The sequence below is a fragment of the Mya arenaria genome, chromosome 8 (assembly GCF_026914265.1).
Source record: "Mya arenaria isolate MELC-2E11 chromosome 8, ASM2691426v1".
Lineage (NCBI taxonomy): Eukaryota > Metazoa > Mollusca > Bivalvia > Myida > Myidae > Mya > Mya arenaria.
In genome coordinates this window covers 32,428,563-32,446,454 of record NC_069129.1, presented here as the reverse complement: position 1 = coordinate 32,446,454, position 17,892 = coordinate 32,428,563, and the positions used below count along the sequence as shown (strand labels likewise).

General features: G+C 33.8%; 1 protein-coding gene across 3 annotated transcripts in view; it reads left to right on the top strand.

Moving 5' to 3' along the window:
• Positions 1–17,892, top strand: part of LOC128242199 (engulfment and cell motility protein 2-like) — a 43,974-nt gene that overhangs the window by 22,740 nt on the left and 3,342 nt on the right. For 2 of the 3 annotated variants that reach the window (XM_052959276.1, XM_052959275.1), the window contains 15 exons: positions 4,289–4,339; positions 5,462–5,637; positions 5,940–6,039; positions 6,564–6,652; positions 7,011–7,082; positions 7,542–7,671; positions 9,517–9,639; positions 10,077–10,208; positions 10,535–10,639; positions 11,007–11,115; positions 12,590–12,726; positions 13,434–13,609; positions 13,862–13,980; positions 15,075–15,247; positions 16,085–16,222. In XM_052959276.1, the coding sequence (XP_052815236.1) occupies positions 4,289–4,339; positions 5,462–5,637; positions 5,940–6,039; positions 6,564–6,652; positions 7,011–7,082; positions 7,542–7,671; positions 9,517–9,639; positions 10,077–10,208; positions 10,535–10,639; positions 11,007–11,115; positions 12,590–12,726; positions 13,434–13,609; positions 13,862–13,980; positions 15,075–15,247; positions 16,085–16,222 (1,830 nt within the window). Of the gene's footprint in view, positions 1–2,959; positions 3,108–4,288; positions 4,340–5,461; positions 5,638–5,939; positions 6,040–6,563; positions 6,653–7,010; positions 7,083–7,541; positions 7,672–9,516; positions 9,640–10,076; positions 10,209–10,534; positions 10,640–11,006; positions 11,116–12,589; positions 12,727–13,433; positions 13,610–13,861; positions 13,981–15,074; positions 15,248–16,084; positions 16,223–17,892 lie in introns of those variants that run through there. The other variant, XM_052959277.1, reaches the window with a different exon arrangement.

Genomic DNA, 17,892 nt, shown 5'->3' with positions numbered 1-17,892 from the left:
AAAGGGAGACAACTTGTTTTTTTGGTTGTTGGTTTTATGTTGTACTCTCCCTTACCCTTGTTGAAAGAAATCAAAATTACAGTTTAAATGGGTTGGTTGATTTTTAGCTCTATTGGCCAAAGGCCATTTTTAGCACTATTGTTTGTGCATCCATCTGCACACCATCTGAACACAATTGCTTGTGAAAGTTTGTTCAAATTATGCCCTTGGGCACATTTCTTGCCACGCCCCAGGTTTCACTGGTTTGGTATACTTAAATTGGGAAAAGTTTGAAAATCTTTTTGTCTGAAACCGCTAGGCAGACCCTTGCTGTTTTGAATAAGCCATCATTTAGTGCTCCGCTACCATGATTGTTCAAATTATGCCTCTGGGGTCAAAACTGGCCCTGCCCCGGGGTCACACGTTTCCGAGAGACTTATATCAGAAAAACTTTCAAATTCATCTTGTTTCAAACCACAAAGCTTATACCTTTGATATTTGTTGTTGAGCATCATATGATGACCCTCTACCAAAACAGTTGAAATTATGCCCCTTGGGCCAAAGCTGGCCCCACCCCTTTTGACCTACTTTTTAGCTTTAATGGGCTATACTACTCGCCCCAACGTCGGCGTCGGTGTTCGGTTAAAGTTTTAGGGCAAGTTGGGATTTTCATTTATAAATCCAATACCTTTCATTCAATTGAGTTAATACTTCACACAGTTGTTCAGGGCCATCACATGATGAGGTTAGATAACTCGATATTATTCTTTACACAGATTAGGGCCCCTGATTGACTATGAAACTTAGGTTAAAGTTTTAGGGCAGGTTGGGATATTTATAAATAACTTCTATACCCTTTGTTCAATTGACTTAATACTTCACACAGTTGTTCAGGACCATCACACAATGAGGTTACATATATTTATAAATAACTTCTATACCCTTTGTTCAATTGACTTCATACTTCACACAGTTGTTCAGGACCATCACACAATGAGGTTACATAACTCCATATTATCCTTAATACAAGTTTTGGCCCCTGATTGACTTAGGTTAAAGTTTTAGGGCAGGTTAAAGTTTTAGGGCAAGTTGGGATTTTCACTTAAAACTCCAATACCATTCATTCAATTGACTTAATACTTCACACAGTTGTTCAGAGCCATCACATAATGAGGTTAGATAACTCCATATTATCTTTTATACAAATTATGGCCCCTGATTGACTTTGAAACTTAGGTTAAAGTTTTCGGTTAGGTTGGGATATTTATTAAATACTTCTATACCCTTCATTCAATTGACTTAATACTTCACACAATTGTTCAGGACCATCACCCAATGAGGTTACATAACTCCATATCCTTAATACAAGTTATGCCCCTGATTGACTTAGGTTAAAGTTTTAGGCAAGTAAAAGTTAAGGGCAAGTTGGGATTTTAATAAAAAAAACTTCTATACGTTTCATTTGACAGGCACATTTTTACATTGTTAACCAGTTTTTTACCAAGGGAAAACAAGGAGGGCTATACTATATGGCCCTTGATTTTTTTTATTTTTTTATTTTTTTATTTTATTTCAATTTGTTTTGAAAGGCATATTTGTATATTCTTGACCACATTTTCATAATGGGAAATCAAGTTATTTGAATGACTTGCGTCATTTTTCGGGTGGTGGGAGGGCAGCATCAAAGTCACCTTATGTATTGAATAATTTTAGTTTGGTTTGACATAAATAGACCAAACGTGGTAATATTACATTGTTATTGTATTCACTTCTAAGTCAAAGCGGCGAAGTCGAGCGCGCTGTCTTACGACAGCTCTTGTTTATTTTTAAAGCTACAGCAATGAAATTTGGACCATGTGTACAGTTTTGCAAATAAGCATCAATGGTGTCTCGGATGACCTTGACTGTGACCTATTGACCTACTTTCTTATTTTTGAAGCTACCGAAATGAGCTTTATACCATGTGTACAGTCTTGCAAACGAGCATTAATGTTGTCCTCGGATGACCTTGACTGTGACCTTTTGACCTACTTTCTTATTTTTGAAGCTACAGAAATGAAATTTGGACCATGTGTACTGTTTTGTAAACAAATATTTATTTTGTACTTTGATGACCTTGTTTATGACCTCTTGACCTATTTCTTATTTTTGAAGTTACAGCAATAAAATTAGGACCATGTGTACAGTTTTGCAAACAAATCAATGTCGTCCTCAAATGACCTTAAATGTGACCTCTTGACCTACTTTCCTTGTTTTGAAGCTACAGCAGTGAAATTTTGACCATGAATACAGTTTTTTTCCCAGATGACCTTGACTTGGCATATATTTAAATAGTTAATGCAACTAATCTGCTTACAGCATTTTCAGCTTACCCAAACACGAAACATGAACTATATGTTTTTTGCCTATTACCCATACATACATGCTCTAGATTGAAAATGACCACAAAAGCCATGCCAGTAGAGCATAGGCCCTCATGGGGTTCTTGTTTGAGTACTTAAATCAAATTTCAACACAAATACAATCAAAATCTTCCTGGTAAGGATTAAAAGATTTTGGCAAACATTATAATTGCCGCATGAAAGGAAAGAGAAGTCTGCAGTCCTAGACAAGATGTTAGGCCAAAGAAATAAAAATCAAGGTCAGGATATGTTGGTACTATAATATGTTCCTGCAGATATGTAAAGAATTTTGCTTACTTACAGAAATTATGACTTCACAATTGCAAATTGCATTAAATCTGACTCAGGTCAAAGTTAAAGTTGCTCAAAACTTATTATAAGTCTTTTTGACAGGCTCAGAACCTTTACCCAACATGGTTAAAAACACCACATTGCATTGGAGTTCAAAATGTGGCCCCTGGTTTCATTTTGTTTACACCTGATTTTAAACAGTGGTGATAGGGAGGTCTCTTAAAAAACATGTCAATAAGGAAGTTTGAAGTTTGTTTCCTTCTTAAGTGCTTTTTTCTCTTTCAAAAGTTATGTGCCATAGAAACTGCGTATTATAGTAAAAATATGAAAGTCATAATAGGTGGTTGATATTAGAGGCTTATTTTGGATAAATTCGTAATGAAGAAGGCAAAAAAGGTTTATACCAAAAGAAAAACCTCATTCAGAGGGGATCAGGTATGTGGAGTAAATTTTTGCAACAAAGTCACTGTTTATTGCACTTACGCAAAGGTTTCGAAATGATGTTTTTTTTATTTTTAAAAATTAACTTCCTGTTTTGAGCTCTATTAATGGTGATTTTTATGATATTATAAAAGGCTTATTTAAAGAGCATTTAAGACTGATTGAAGTACAATAATTTAAGCTAAAATGCACAAAATGTACATGTTTAAAGTTGCACTCTCACAGATTTACCGTTTTTTATTTTTTGTCGTGGAATGAGCAAACTTTTGCATAAATATCTGCAAACCAGTGATAAAAGATTGCTGACAAAAGATCAGATAGCAGATTTTCATATTTCCGTTTGAAAATTAATGTTTTAAGGCTAAAACCGTTACTAACAGTTTAAGAAAAATGCATAAAACATCATTTTTTGAACTTCAATATAAAAATCTGCAATCTAATTTTTGTCAGCAGTCTTATATGGCTGGTGTACATGCATTTTCGCATAAAATTGTTCCAAGACAAAAAATAAAAAAAATATCAAAACATTTAATCTGTGAGAGTGCAGCTTTAAAGGTATAAAAAAAATTGTTTACAAACATTCATTACTTTTACTTGAGCTTGTTTTTGTTCTTTTCATTTTAATTAAAACAAAATTTGTATTACCAAATGTTTTATATTGAAGATTTCCAGCAGCCAATGGGAACCTTAAATTTCATTAATTCAGGAAATTTGTTTATCTCATCTTACATCTTATGGAGTCTGATGTTATCATAATGAAAATGAATATAACAGTTGAAATTGATAACCATGTTGATATCACTTTGCAATAGGCCAGAATTATAAATTATATGTTTGGGACAAATGTTTGGATGGATTTTGGTGATAAATCATTTTCTGTATTATATAAAAAAATATATATTCAGTGACCGATTAAAAAAACAGATGCAAAACATTTTCATAACAATTATTGATACTGCTATTTTTTTTAAATATTTTCTAGGGTCGTTAGTTTTAAGATTCATGTAACACAAAATATTTAAGGCCACATAGTTTTATATATATAAATATATATATGTATATATATCGTCATATTTCAGGAAGCAGAGTGTGGTTGTTACAAAGACTTTTAACTTGTTTAAAGAGATGCAATTGTTAATTGTTGCATTATGAGCAGTGTATTTTATGTTTTACAGAACCGAGCGGATATACAGAATGGAAATGTGCTACAGCTGACGGAATCACCTGTGAGTAGTCAATAGATTATGGTTGTCGTAGTAACAATATAGGGTTTTCGGATAAAGGGACAATTTCATGGTTTGTAATAAATAATGTACTCTTTTTATATGTATTTTTTTTACGAAATAAATGTTGCAAATCATTAGGAGGGTTAAAACTAAGATACTGAAGGATGAAACCCTTCAACAAATGTTGTTATATAATCAAATAGATTGCTGACAAGATATCAGATTCAAGTTTTTCATATTTATGTTTGATAATTGACTGTTTATTGCTAAACAGTTTTCAAAAGCTTAAAGGAAAAGGAAATTTTCAGCAGTTTTCCAAACAATTGAGTTATATTCTATTTTGTAGTATCTTACATAACTGAACTGAAGGCATTGATGCCAAAATTAGCTGATTTTAAGTCAAATTTATTTTAAATATCAAATCTGTCTACCTGTGAAAGTGCAGCTTCAATTATTTGTAAATGGTGGTACCGGTAAGTCTTCTCTTAGTGATTCTGGTTTTAAACAGTAGTACAATTTTTTTTCAATTGATGTATATTTTTATGCGATTTGAAGACAGGGCATATAAAATGTAATGAATAAGTATTTTATATCAGCCCAAAACAGGAAATTAAGACTTTTTCAGTTCAACTTGCCAATGCCATTATCAGGTAGCACTACTGTGCTATGCTCTGTGACATGGCTAGGAAAACCTTGTCATCATGAACAATTAATGAGGCAGTTTCATTGGGAAAAAAATGCACAGGCACTTGTACTAATGCTTTCTCGTAGAAAAAGTATTCTGGCAAAATCTTGAATTGAACTCAGTCCTTCATATCACTACAAATTTTAAAACAGCTGCTTAGACCACTTGCCTGTGGAGACAACCGACAATTCAGGGTTATTGAAGAGTATTTAATTGTCTCATGTGATATCATTGAAAGAAGAGTTGTCTCCCCTGCCTCCGCAGTATGTAACGTGGAGTGTAATGGAAGAAAGTACCGTGGTTGCCAATGATGCTTTGATGCTAGGGGACATACTGTTTACTAACAGTAACATTTTATATTAATTTTTACTTAAACTTGTTTTAAATTTTGCAATCCTTAGTACAATGTGATGGGCAAATATTGTCTGTTATTTCAGGGTCAGTCGGCTCAAAATATTATGGACCGGCTGAACAAAGGGAGTCGAGAGGAGAAGGTTGACGCGCTAAAAAACCTTTCATTGAAGTGCACAGACCAAACTTTCGCACACGAGTTTATAAATAGGGATGGTCTCAAGCTTGTGATTTCTTATGTCATCTCGGGTAGTAAAAGTTTGTAAGTATGGGCATGGTTTTTATTTCATTTGATACTTATGTAATGTAATCTTATCATGATAATATTATGGGTCTAATGCTAAAAATACTGACCTATTGATGTCAACAAGGAACCTGAGGAACAGAAAAGTGGATTTTCTTTCAATATTTCTATATGTATACCGGTAGCCTGTACGGTGTGGTGTGCGAGTAGAAATCAAATTTGGACATAATTATTTTTTTATTTTTCTATTAACCTTTGAAAAAATGTTAAAATTGAATAAATATATCAATGACTAATTGTATTGAATATTGCCATTTCAGTTCAGGGGACCCCCTGATGTACCTTTTGCGGTCGTTTGTGGCTCTGATGGAACATAACTTGGTTTCATGGGACATTCTAGAGCCTGACTTTACCAAACAGGTAGGGAAATACATGTATATGTGCTCTAACCTTGCTACATGGTTGGCTTCATGTAATGATGTGTTATTCCTGATACTTGCAGGTGGCATAATGTAGTGATACATTATTCCTGATACTTGCAGGTGGCTTAATGTAGTGATACATTATTCCTGATACTTGCAGGTGGCTTAATGTAGTGATACATTATTCCTGATACTTGCAGGTGGCTTAATGTAGTGATACATTATTCCTGATACTTGCAGGTGGATTAATGTAGTGATACATTATTCCTGATACTTGCAGGTGGCTTTATGTAGTGATTCATTATTCCTGATACTTGCAGGTGGCTTTATGCATATTATGTACATAAATGATGGGTTATTCCTGATACTTGCAGGTGACCTTATGTAGTGATACATTATTCCTGATATTTGCAGGTGGCTTTATGCATATTATGTACATAAATGATGTGTTATTCCTGATATTTGCAGGTGGCTCCATGTTTATTATGTACTTCAATGATTTGTTATTCCTGATACTTGCAGGTGACTTCATGTATATCGGGGGCTAGATCGGCAGGAGAGGGTTGTACGCAGCCTGCTTTAGAAATACTAGAAAACGTGATTCTCCATAGGTAGGTAACCACGCAAACCTTTAGGAAATATATCCTGAAATAAACTTGTTGCGATAAATAAATATAAGGCGAGAAAGATATGGAGAAGGCTACACACAACCCTCTTTCAAAAGTATTGAAAAAAGTGGCTCTCCTTGAGGTCATCAGAGTATTCTGTAAATCAGACAAAGATATTATCAAATTTGCTATAGGAAAATCATTGGATTAATTTCTTCCATTCATATATGTATTAAGGTTGGAAGTATTTTGTCTTTTATAACTTCGGAGAACTGTACTTTAATCTGTTTTAGAGTTGAGTAAGTTATGAATTAAGCAGTGTGAAGCTATGTTTTTCTATACATTTAGACCTGTTTTTCAGCACGGACAAGGCCAAGATGGAGACTTTAGACCAACATATAACAGCTGATAAAATCATTCCGTACCTCAGAAGGTTAGTTGTTTTGATTGAAATGTTTGATCCACAAAATATATTTTCATCTTTTGAATGCCTTGTGAACTATAATAATAATAATGATGATGTTGTTGGATGATGTTGTTGGATGATAATGATGTTGTTGTTGTTGTTGTTGTTGTTGTTGATATAAAAAATTAATGATGTACTTCTGGTAGGTGGATATGATTAGAAAAAGTTTTGTGAAGCAAAATCTTACAAGATAGTTTTTTACTTACTTTTTTATTTTTGCTCATTTTCAGTTTTATATTAAGGTCAAATTTGGACTTTCGGTCATTAGATTTGCATAGGCTTACCCTCTGGTAAAGCATGCTGGCATAAGTATATAAATTATTGCATCATTAATGGTAAATGTCTGTTAAGTGTTATAAAAAAACTAAATGATTTAACAGAATTCACTGCGCCAAGTTTGATGACTATCTGTTTAATTATTTACAGTCACAGTAAAGATGTACAGCAGTGTGCCTTGGCTGTTATAAACGCCATGTTCATGAAATCATCGCAGGACAAGAAACAGAAGTTGATGGCATGTTTCCACTCCAAGACATTTAGAAATGATATTACAGAGGTATTGCATAACTTAACTTATTTCTGAATGCATGTTTTGTTCCGCTAATAATAATAATAGTGTTAAGTAAAATTCATTTAGCAAATGTTACTCTACTGGTGGCCATCTCAACTAAGATCTAAGTCAATTCTAGTCGTTAATTGAAATGATCTTGGTGTCATAATTATTTTTGTTATTTTGCTGTATATTTGAGTGAATTGAACATTACTCAGTATTAAAAATAAAAACGAAGTTGAGGAAATAAAAAAAATCAATGTAAACTGGTAGTCATTTTTAGCTCTACTGGCCAAAGGCCAGAAGAGCTTATGCGATGGTAATGTGTACGTAGTATGTGCATCCGTGCGTCCGTGCGTCTGTAAACAATTGCTTGTGAACACGATACAGTCTTCAGTTTTGATTATATCTTGATGAAACTTGTACAGTATCTAGATATCCATTAAAGCTTGGTTCCTTTCGAAAACCAGCAAGATCCGCCCATGAATGCCTAGATTATGGGCCATGAAAGTTTTAAAGAAATGCTTTCTATTTTTAGCCAGGTCTGCATGAGCGAATTCTATTTTTAGCCAAGTTTACATGTATATGTTAATTCAAGTCTAGAGTTAAGGGAGACAATTTGCAAGTCTAGGATTTTGAGAGAAAATTTGCTTTTTGCTTCTGCAGTTGATTTTGTGAATTACTCTGCCTTGTTCTTGTTGAAAGCCCAAAGGCCATTTTTTAGCTTTAAGTTCTGTAGTTTGCGCATTCATCTTAACAAAATTGGTTGTGAATGTTTAAGTTATGCACCTGGTGTCATTACTGGCCACACCCAGGGTTCACAGGTTTGGTAAACATAAATCTGGAAAGGTTTGAAAATCTTTTTGTGTGTTCGTTCATCCATCTCAGCACAATTGATTGTGAATGTTTGTTCAAATTGATCAATGTTGTCCTAGGATGCCCTTGACTTTGACCTTTTGACCAACTTTTTTTAACTTTTAAAACTACAGAAAATTTTACTATGAGTACAGTTTTGAAAGCATTTTTTTTGTCAGATGACTTTTACTTGGCACATATTAAAATAGTTCGTGCAACTAATCTGCTTACAATACTTTCTGGGCTCAGATGTTGAACGTGCTACGTTTTCAGGTAACCCAAACACAAAACATAAACTATATGTCTGTTGCCTTTTACCCATACATACATGCTCTGGATTGATATGACCACAAAAGCCATGCCAGTAGAGCATAGGCCCTTTTGGGCCTCTTGTTTACATTTATAGAGATTTAAAATTGTTGAATTAATGATGAATGTCCTTTATTGAAATGGTCTTCAGTTACTGTAGAATGTCTGAATTTCATGGGTTAAAATTTCATGTGCCATTTTTCAAATCACATTCTGTCTAGTTTCTTTTCTGTTTGTGTATGCAAATTGACTGACATAAAAAAAATCTTGTTGACTATAAAAATGTTTTTATTTCTGCTTGAATACGGCCAAAAATAAATAAATGTATGGTTAGGGTTACATTTACATGTAGGGTAGAGCGGTTGTTTTTTTTAAATAATGCTTTATGTAAGAATGTTATTGTCATCGTTGATGAATGGTATTAAAGCAATTTTCAGTATAAAGCTTTAAAGGTTTTGAAACCACATATCAAAATATAAAAACACACATTGTTTTTTTTCACATTCTATTTACAGACGTACAATAAACAATATAAGGTTCGGCGCCTATATTAAAAGGTAGGGTCGGGTAACCCGAACCAAAAGTATTTATTTTAAGGCCCTACCAGTTGTTTAAGCAACTGAGCTGCATAAAAGTTAGCACTAACTATAACATGCAAACTAATGTACATCTGTTGTTATGTTTCAGTACATTTTACCTGGCGAGGTGAGTCAGGACATGGCTCATGAACTGTACAAACATCAGCGTCTCATGTTGAACATGTACGAGGAAAGGTTGAAAACTGCCGTCAACACCTCAAATAGTGCCCAGGTAATTTTAACAATATTTTATGAACGTTTACCTAATACGTTGACGTCACTTCCTTTCTATGGTTGTTTATTTATCTACTGATGAAGGCGAAATGCTGAAACCTTAAGATATAAAAGTTTTAAAAAACGTAACATGTTTATGTTATTTTTCATATACTATTTTTACCTAATACATGAAACAGCACCTTGTCACATTAAACATCTTAGAATAAAGGATGAGACTGCTGAAATCCTCTCAAAAAATGCACTAGTAGGTGTCTTAGGAATAATATAAATGAATTAGTCATATAATTGCATCAAAATATGGTGCAAATACTTTGATTAAGTCCATGATACGAAGAGATTTATGCTTTGAAAAAAAAAAAAATTAGAAGGAATTAGCTGCTTAGTACCTAAATATTTCATGTGTTACTGACTGTGTTACATTTTCTTTGTTAGGTTATTACAGTTAACAAGACAGTTGAAGAGTTGCGGAGAACGGCGTTTGATTTCTCCGACATTGCTGATTCAAACACAGGGCCATCTAGAAAATCTGGTATTGCCAAGGACCTCAAGAAACTAGGCTTCACTGTAAGTAGAAATTTGGTATTGTAGGTTTATATCAGTTTTGGTGTTTATTGTAACCCAAGATGCAAGGTTGAAGGTTAATTATTTAATGTCTGATACATGATAACTATATATTACTATATCAAAGGTTTTGAGATGTTCTTGTTTTCTTGCCAAGTGCAATTTGATTTGTGTTGCTGTCATACCTCTTTGCACATTTGACATTTTCATCTCACATCAGGAACAGTCCAACCTGGTCAAGGACTATGAGATGGTCTAAAATGTATATATATTTTATCTCACCTTAGGACCGGTCAATACTTTAAAATGAAAACTTTATCTTACTTTAGGACCAGTCAGACCCAGTCAAGGACTTTGAGACAGCCCCTCCTGGCCTTCTGGCTTTAGACAACATGATTCACTTTGCTCAGTGTCACAAAGAAACTTACATCAAGGTAAAATGTCATGATAATTATTATTCTATGATCTAAAGTTTGTTAAAATATTGTCATAAGAAAAATGTTTCTTTGCAACAAACTCGTTCTACAGTAAAACTTTCATTGATGATTATAAAACATGAACAGTTACAGGTCAATTGAGTTAATTATTATTTAAAAAGTTAATGGTGTGGAATTAAAAAATAAGCAAAATTTACTAGTAATTGATGTTTGCCAATAATTGAATAATGTTTTTATGAAATTTAATCCATTCAAAATTTGTTGCCCAAACCAACAAATCGTGAAAAAGGAGCTTGTTAGATTCAGGCATTCAACAGTTGGCATTGGAAAAGTAAAGATTTTACAGAAATAATTTTTTGAACAGGTGGTGTTGGAGAACTGTGGTCGAGCCAACGAGCAGGACTGTCCGTTCGTCCAAGCCAGTCTTAAACTGACCAATATACTCTGTGACCTCCTAAAAGTTGGAGAACAGCGTAAGTTTGGATTATTTTCTTTTACCGGTATTTGTATGAGGGTTGATCCAGAATTGCGTGGACCTTTCTAATAATTCAAATATCGTTGCATATACAACAAAGAAACTTTATAAACAAAACATACAACATATTCGGTATAATTTCTGAAATTTTCAGAGCAAAACATCAAAAATTCTCTGAATTACAATCCATTAATGACTAATGGTTGAACCCAACCAGCACAGTCCAATGATGTTGCGCTCATAAAGTGTCACATTTTTTCGAAGTATTTCTCACCAACACTGACACACTTTTTATGGTGCGTAATCCACTGTACATGTATATAAATATTCAAATACAACTCTCTAGCAAACGTTGATGCACATTTAGTGATGGGTTTCTTAGGTAGTAATGATTTGGTTCATAAGTTGTTCACCTTCCCGTTCATATCTTCCCAGAAATGTTTTTGAATCATGCACACGTTTTCTCTCTCGTTTCCATGTTAAAGTCGTTAAAACCCATCTCGCACAAACTTTTTGCATGCCTAAACCGTCCGTTAAAATCCTTTACACACTTCCATACCCCGCCCTGACGACGCTTGCTACATCACAGACTGTCAAACGGCGACCCCCTTCAATGACGTCTTCACCGACGTCACAAATGTCGTGCCCCTCGTCTTCTTCCGTCCTATTCCCTTATTGTCTTCTATGGAATTTTGTCCTTCTCTAAAAAGTTGATGCCAGTTGAATACTAATGAACGGCGCACAGGTTGCTTCATTTTCGCCTCGGCGCTCATTTTCATAGTCTATGTCATTTTCCCCCCAATCCAACGCAAAACTTTATCACCGCTTGCGCTTCGTCAAAATCCGATGACGCAATGTTGTATCCAAGACTGTGCTTGTAATCAATTCAGAAAATAACGACTTTTAAATGGAAATGACGTGAGAAATAGTAACAGTATATTGGTATGACGTCAGTGTAATATGTGACGTAATTTGGCGGAAATTCATAGATAAACATGGAAGAAAGGCATGTTGTGAAAGATACATATTTTTTTGTTAACGTACATTTTAGACGGTGCGCCGACCATTGTTATACAATAATTTCCAAGCATTTGAGCAGGAATATTCATTGTTGAATCCAGTATAAAACCTACAACCAGTCTTTTTGACTAACCTTTACGTTCTTTTAAACTTAATTATTTTACCACAATTTTCAACATTAAGTTGATCACTGTTGGACTTATGTTACGCCAGAGTGTAGTATAAGGTTGTGGGGAAAGCTGGAATACCCTGAAAATCCCAACTTGATGAGGACAAACAAAATTCACATGGCTCTGGCGGAGAATGCAACCGGGAAGGCCTTAGTGAGAAGCAAAAACGGGTGAAGTTACCCCTGCGCTGACTGGTCAACCTACTCAGCTGATAGGCACGATCAACTGTATGCTATACTTATAATATGTAATTGTACTTATTCTTTCGACCTGTTTCTCCAGCATATGAAGATGAGACATGCTACTACCCGATGTTCTTCAGTGTTGATAAGCCCCTGGAGGAGTTCTTCTCAGTGTGTATTCACCTGTGTAACCGTACATGGAAGGAAATGAGGGCTTCCAGGGAGGACTTTGAAAAGGTGCATATAGCTGCTTCTTTTGGGCTTGGCAGATATGAGCCCAGTGTTTTTTTTTTCCACTTTTAAGGGAATGGTGGTGGGGCCCTTTGATAAGGAAAAAATACTAAATACTAAATACTAACATGATATAATGATTAACTTGTTTCCAAACCTTTTATTCCACCTACCTATCGATATATGGCTCTCTATTGCTACATTTGTTAAATTTTTAGAGGTCAGTGCTCTTGGTAAAAAAATAATAATAGGGATTTTTTCCCTGTGTAGGGAAAAGAACATACATTTTCAGGCTGGGAATGGGGCCAAATTTCAGCCCAAAAGGGGCCAGAAAAACTTTGAAGCCAGTCCGTTGCTGTTGTTTTTTTCAGTGAAAAAGTTCTTGTATTATAAACCAATTTTGTAGGGAAGAGTGGGTGTTTCTTTAAAGAAACGAACTTAATCACATTTTTCTGTCTACTTTTTAAAGCCTTCAAATAACGCACTTTTCCCAATCAAAAAGGCCCAGGCCCCATGCCAAAGATGTTACAAAAAACATGTAGGCATTTGCTTGTACATGTGCATATGTTTTTTTTATAAACTCATTTTGATGCAAACAAGAATTGTTTGACTTTTCTATTTAAATGGTTCAGCCATTATCTTTCTCTTAAATAAATATGTTTAGAATTTTAATGTTTGTGAAAATATCATACATTGTGTATTTATTCATCCAGGTGCTAAGTGTAGTCAGGGAACAAATAACTCGAGCTCTGGACAAGAACCAGATGCCGAAGTCATTCGATGCCTTCAAGAGCAAACTTGTGGTTTTGGCGTATCCGGAACTGAAGAAGATCTGGGATGCTGAAAGACAACGAAGAGAAGAGAGTAAAGCGCAGGCAAAACCCATACTGTAAGTGTATGCAGGTTGGACATCTAGAAAATGTATTTCAAGTTCATATATGCCAGGGCCTGGTCTCAATAAGGAATCAAAAACATAAATTAAACATAGAAATAATCTTGATGTAAATATCACAATGCACTAACACATCTTTGCACCCTAATGATGGATGGCTTACCTTAAAAAAATTGTCCTCAAATATCTCTTACATTGAGAGATGATCATGTCTTCTATTCTTTCATATCACTACAATTTTACTTACAGCGAGTTGCGAGAGATGATCAAGCCGGAGATATTAGAGCTTGTCCGTAAACACCGACTAACGTACCTGGAGGGGGGGACTAGGTTCCACAAGTATGACAACAAGGGGTCTCGCGTAAAAAGTAAGTGGTCAGTTGGAGTAAGTTACAGTAAGTGCAGTATATCTCGCGTAAAAAATGAGGTCAGTTTAAATAAGTTAAGTCATGTTTTATATCTGGCCCCAGTATCACAAAAATACCACACGTATGACAACAAGGGGTCATGTGTAAAAAGTAAGTAGTCAGTTGGAATTTCAGTGTTGTGTATCTTCCCCAAATAAAAAAAAAATAAAAAAAATTCTCAATATAAATCTCAAATCATTAAAAATATAATATCCAAGGTAACTGTAAATCGTTTATCTTTTTTAAAAGCCAGTTCTTTCCCCATATTGAGTTAAACTTCCAAAGAAAATCTATTTTACAAAAAACGATGAAATTGAGCACAAATCATTGTTTTGGGTAATAAATGAAATATTTTTTTCTGTCTAGAATGAGTGTCTTTTGAAATATTGACACATGGTTTTTATCAGCACATTCTATGCGAAAAAAAACGCCTTAAAAACAAATAAAAGCAAAAAAAAAAGATCCAAATAATAAAGGCATGCAAATAAATTTAATGAAAAGAGATATTTAAGATGTTGGTTGTTTAAGATAAGATTTTTTTTACTACAATGAAAATGTTCACTAAAAAGCATATTGAGTAAGGCCCGAGGCCTTTTTTTTTTGGTAAAATGTGTTAAGACAAAGATTCAGATTTGACTGTAGTATTTTTTTTGTGATATCGGGGCCTAACACTATTACGCTTAAAGGACATAACATACACATGTAGAATTGCTTCAAATAAGTTCATACATGTATTTAGATAAAATTGCTGTGTATTTTAAAAGTGACAAAAGTTTGATTAAATGTAATTGATTTTTCTGTGGCATTTGCTCATTTCAAATTGTTAATAAATGTCAAGTAATTTTTTATATTTTCAGTTAAAATTTAATAACTTACATAGTTTCAACACTACTTTTGTCAATAAAATATTTTATAAAATCAATTGGATGCCAAATTGAAAGCCTTTCTCAGTTGAATTTAGAGGGCAGATTGTCAAGCCATAGCATAGATATTGTGACAAGAATAGTATTGATTTGAAGTTTAATGAAATTAATTATATACATTGTGTATTTCAGACAAATACCAGTACTGGCGCCTATCAGCAAACCACAAGGCTTTCTTCTATGGTGACTGTGAGGATAAGGACACGCCCGCTCTCGAACAGCTGCCAAACAAACTTGCCGTACATGAAATTATGGAGATGGTCACAGGGAAAAACTGTGCTCACGTGAAACAGGCCAGAAATAAGGTTTGACGTTAAGAGATATATAACACTGTAATTATTCCTCAGGGAATATAATTGATCTAATTCTTTATTTAACACTTTATTGACGTTTCGGCCTTAATGCCATTTTCAAAGAATTGACAAAGTCAAAGATACTCTTTTTATCTTTTGAGACTTAACATGGCAAATGTAAAATAATTTACATCAACCATACTCAAAATGTAAAAAGAGATCTTCGCTAGTATCAGGGTATTTTGAAAAAGGCCTTAAGAGATATGTTTTTCTATTTTACTTTTGTGATGCTGTGGGCTTGTGCCAAGGGGACGTAATGTCCCTGATACTTTTACCCTCTTTTGTAAAGAATTATAGCTGCAGGAGAGCATTAACTCTGGTTTAAACATCGATGATATTGTTTTGATTTTGTTGTTATTTGCCAATGATATGGCCATTAAATCTCCTGAAGAAGTTCATAAACAAACTGTTAATTATATTGCCATGCATGGATAGGTTATTACATCAAAGACAAAAATAATGTTAGTTTCTTGAGAATGGTTGAATATGTTATAAAGAGAGGACTTTGGCATATAATGGCCATTGTATTAAAGAAGTTGATTATTTAAATATTTTTGCGCTGTAATAAACTAAGATTTGGTTGGAAAACTCCTGAAGGCTATAAATACCTTATTATATAAATGTTAACAAATATGGCATAAAGTATTTAGTCAATTGTTTGGTGCCTTTATTGGCTAAATATTGAAATTCATCTTTGTACATTACCAATCCAAATTTTACTCAAGTAGCAGGTTGGTCAGATGGGTTTTATGAACATTTGCTATACTAATCCCCTTGAACTATTTGCAGTTGGATTCAAATATCGCCTTCTCCCTGGTGTTAGAGGGATCTCGCCCAGATGAAGAGAAATGTTTCCACTTCTCCGCAAACAGTGAACAGGAATACATGTTATGGGAGGATGGCATCAACGCTCTTCTCAATAATCCAGTATGAAAACATACCATTTTGTTTTGAATTACAAACCTGATAGTGAGATACAGTATATTTACCTTACTCACAGAGAATCTCTCAATAGATATAGATATGATGAAGTATGTTAAAAGTTTTTTTGCTTGTTTTCTCCTAGTTTGCCAAGATCTAAGTATAATGATTTTTTTCCATGAAATGTACTAGTAAATTAAAACTTTTTAGCCAGATTTTTCATCGAAAAATTATGGGTTATAGAATGGCGTTAACAATTCTGAGTTAAACTTTTCATTTTATGTAATAAAATCAAGAGTTTTTATCCAATGGTTATCAAACTTGGTCAGACTATTTGTCTGCATAATACCTTGCTTATTTTTTATATCGGTCTAGGTCACTTGGTCAAATCTTAGGAAAATCTTTCCACGTCATAAATTCAACAATTTTTGTTAAATCTTTATGAAACTTGGTCAGAATATTTGTCTGCATAATATCTTAAAAGTTCTTCAATATGGGTCACCTTAGATCAAAACTAGGTCACTAGGTCAAATTTTAATTAATATTTTCCCGATGTCATAAAAAAAAATCTTATATTTTCATGAAACTTTTACAAAAAAAATTCTCAAGGATATCTTATTCACATTAAAGTATGATAGAATTTTAGCCAAAATTACAGTTTTTTCCTGCAGGATATTGAATTAAGTTGTTTTCCAATTCTCATGACACACGCACACATGCTTTCACACTGGCACACACACCATTGACCTGTGTCAGATATGCCTCACAAAACCGATGTCATGGAAACCTTCTGGACTGACCACAAAGCTGTCTGGATTGCCTTTTAAGTGTTAACGATTATCATTTAAAGTTAACCATTTCATATAATCATGCCTACACAATTGTACCAAACCTATCATTATCAGTCAACAACTAAATTCAATTGCTATTTTATAAACACACATCCCAATCATCAATTTCATATCTACCCATATTTTCAAAAAAAAATAGATCTTAATTAGCTTTAAAAATATTTGTGTACATGAAATCTTAGATGATAAAGTGTGTGATCTAGGGTCAAAAACTAGATCTCTGGGACAGATCTTATTGAAAAAGCTGATGTATTTATAAAATGTTCATTTTTCCTCACACAAATGAAATAGTTTCTGTGGATCAGGTTATTTGTATGAACGATACCTCCGATAAGTATAAATATGGGTCTTTTTGGTTAAAATACTAGGTCACTCGCTCAAATCCTAGGTTTGCAAAATTGCATCGTCAAATAAAAAATCCGGCTTCAATGCGGCGTTGACGCATTGGCGTCTTGTCTTGTCTGTAAATTAGATTGACATTAATGTATATAGACATTAGAATGGAAAATGTCATATACTGCATTACTGTTTCCATTGGAGCAGAATAATATTTAACATTGTGAAAGTAACACTATTTTGTATAGGATTCCAGTGGTTAATGGAGATATATCAGTGAAATAAAAATGATATTTCACTGTTTCAACAGTGTTTTGAAATTTTAGCCCGTTCTCATGTACCAATTCAAACATCGGTGCACACAAGGCTGGGACACAAATTCAGATTTCACACCATGAACACCAAAAATGAATATTTCACTTGTCAAAGTAACTAGTGAAATATATCATTTGGTGCTCACTTTGTGAAATATATTGCGATCTTACACTG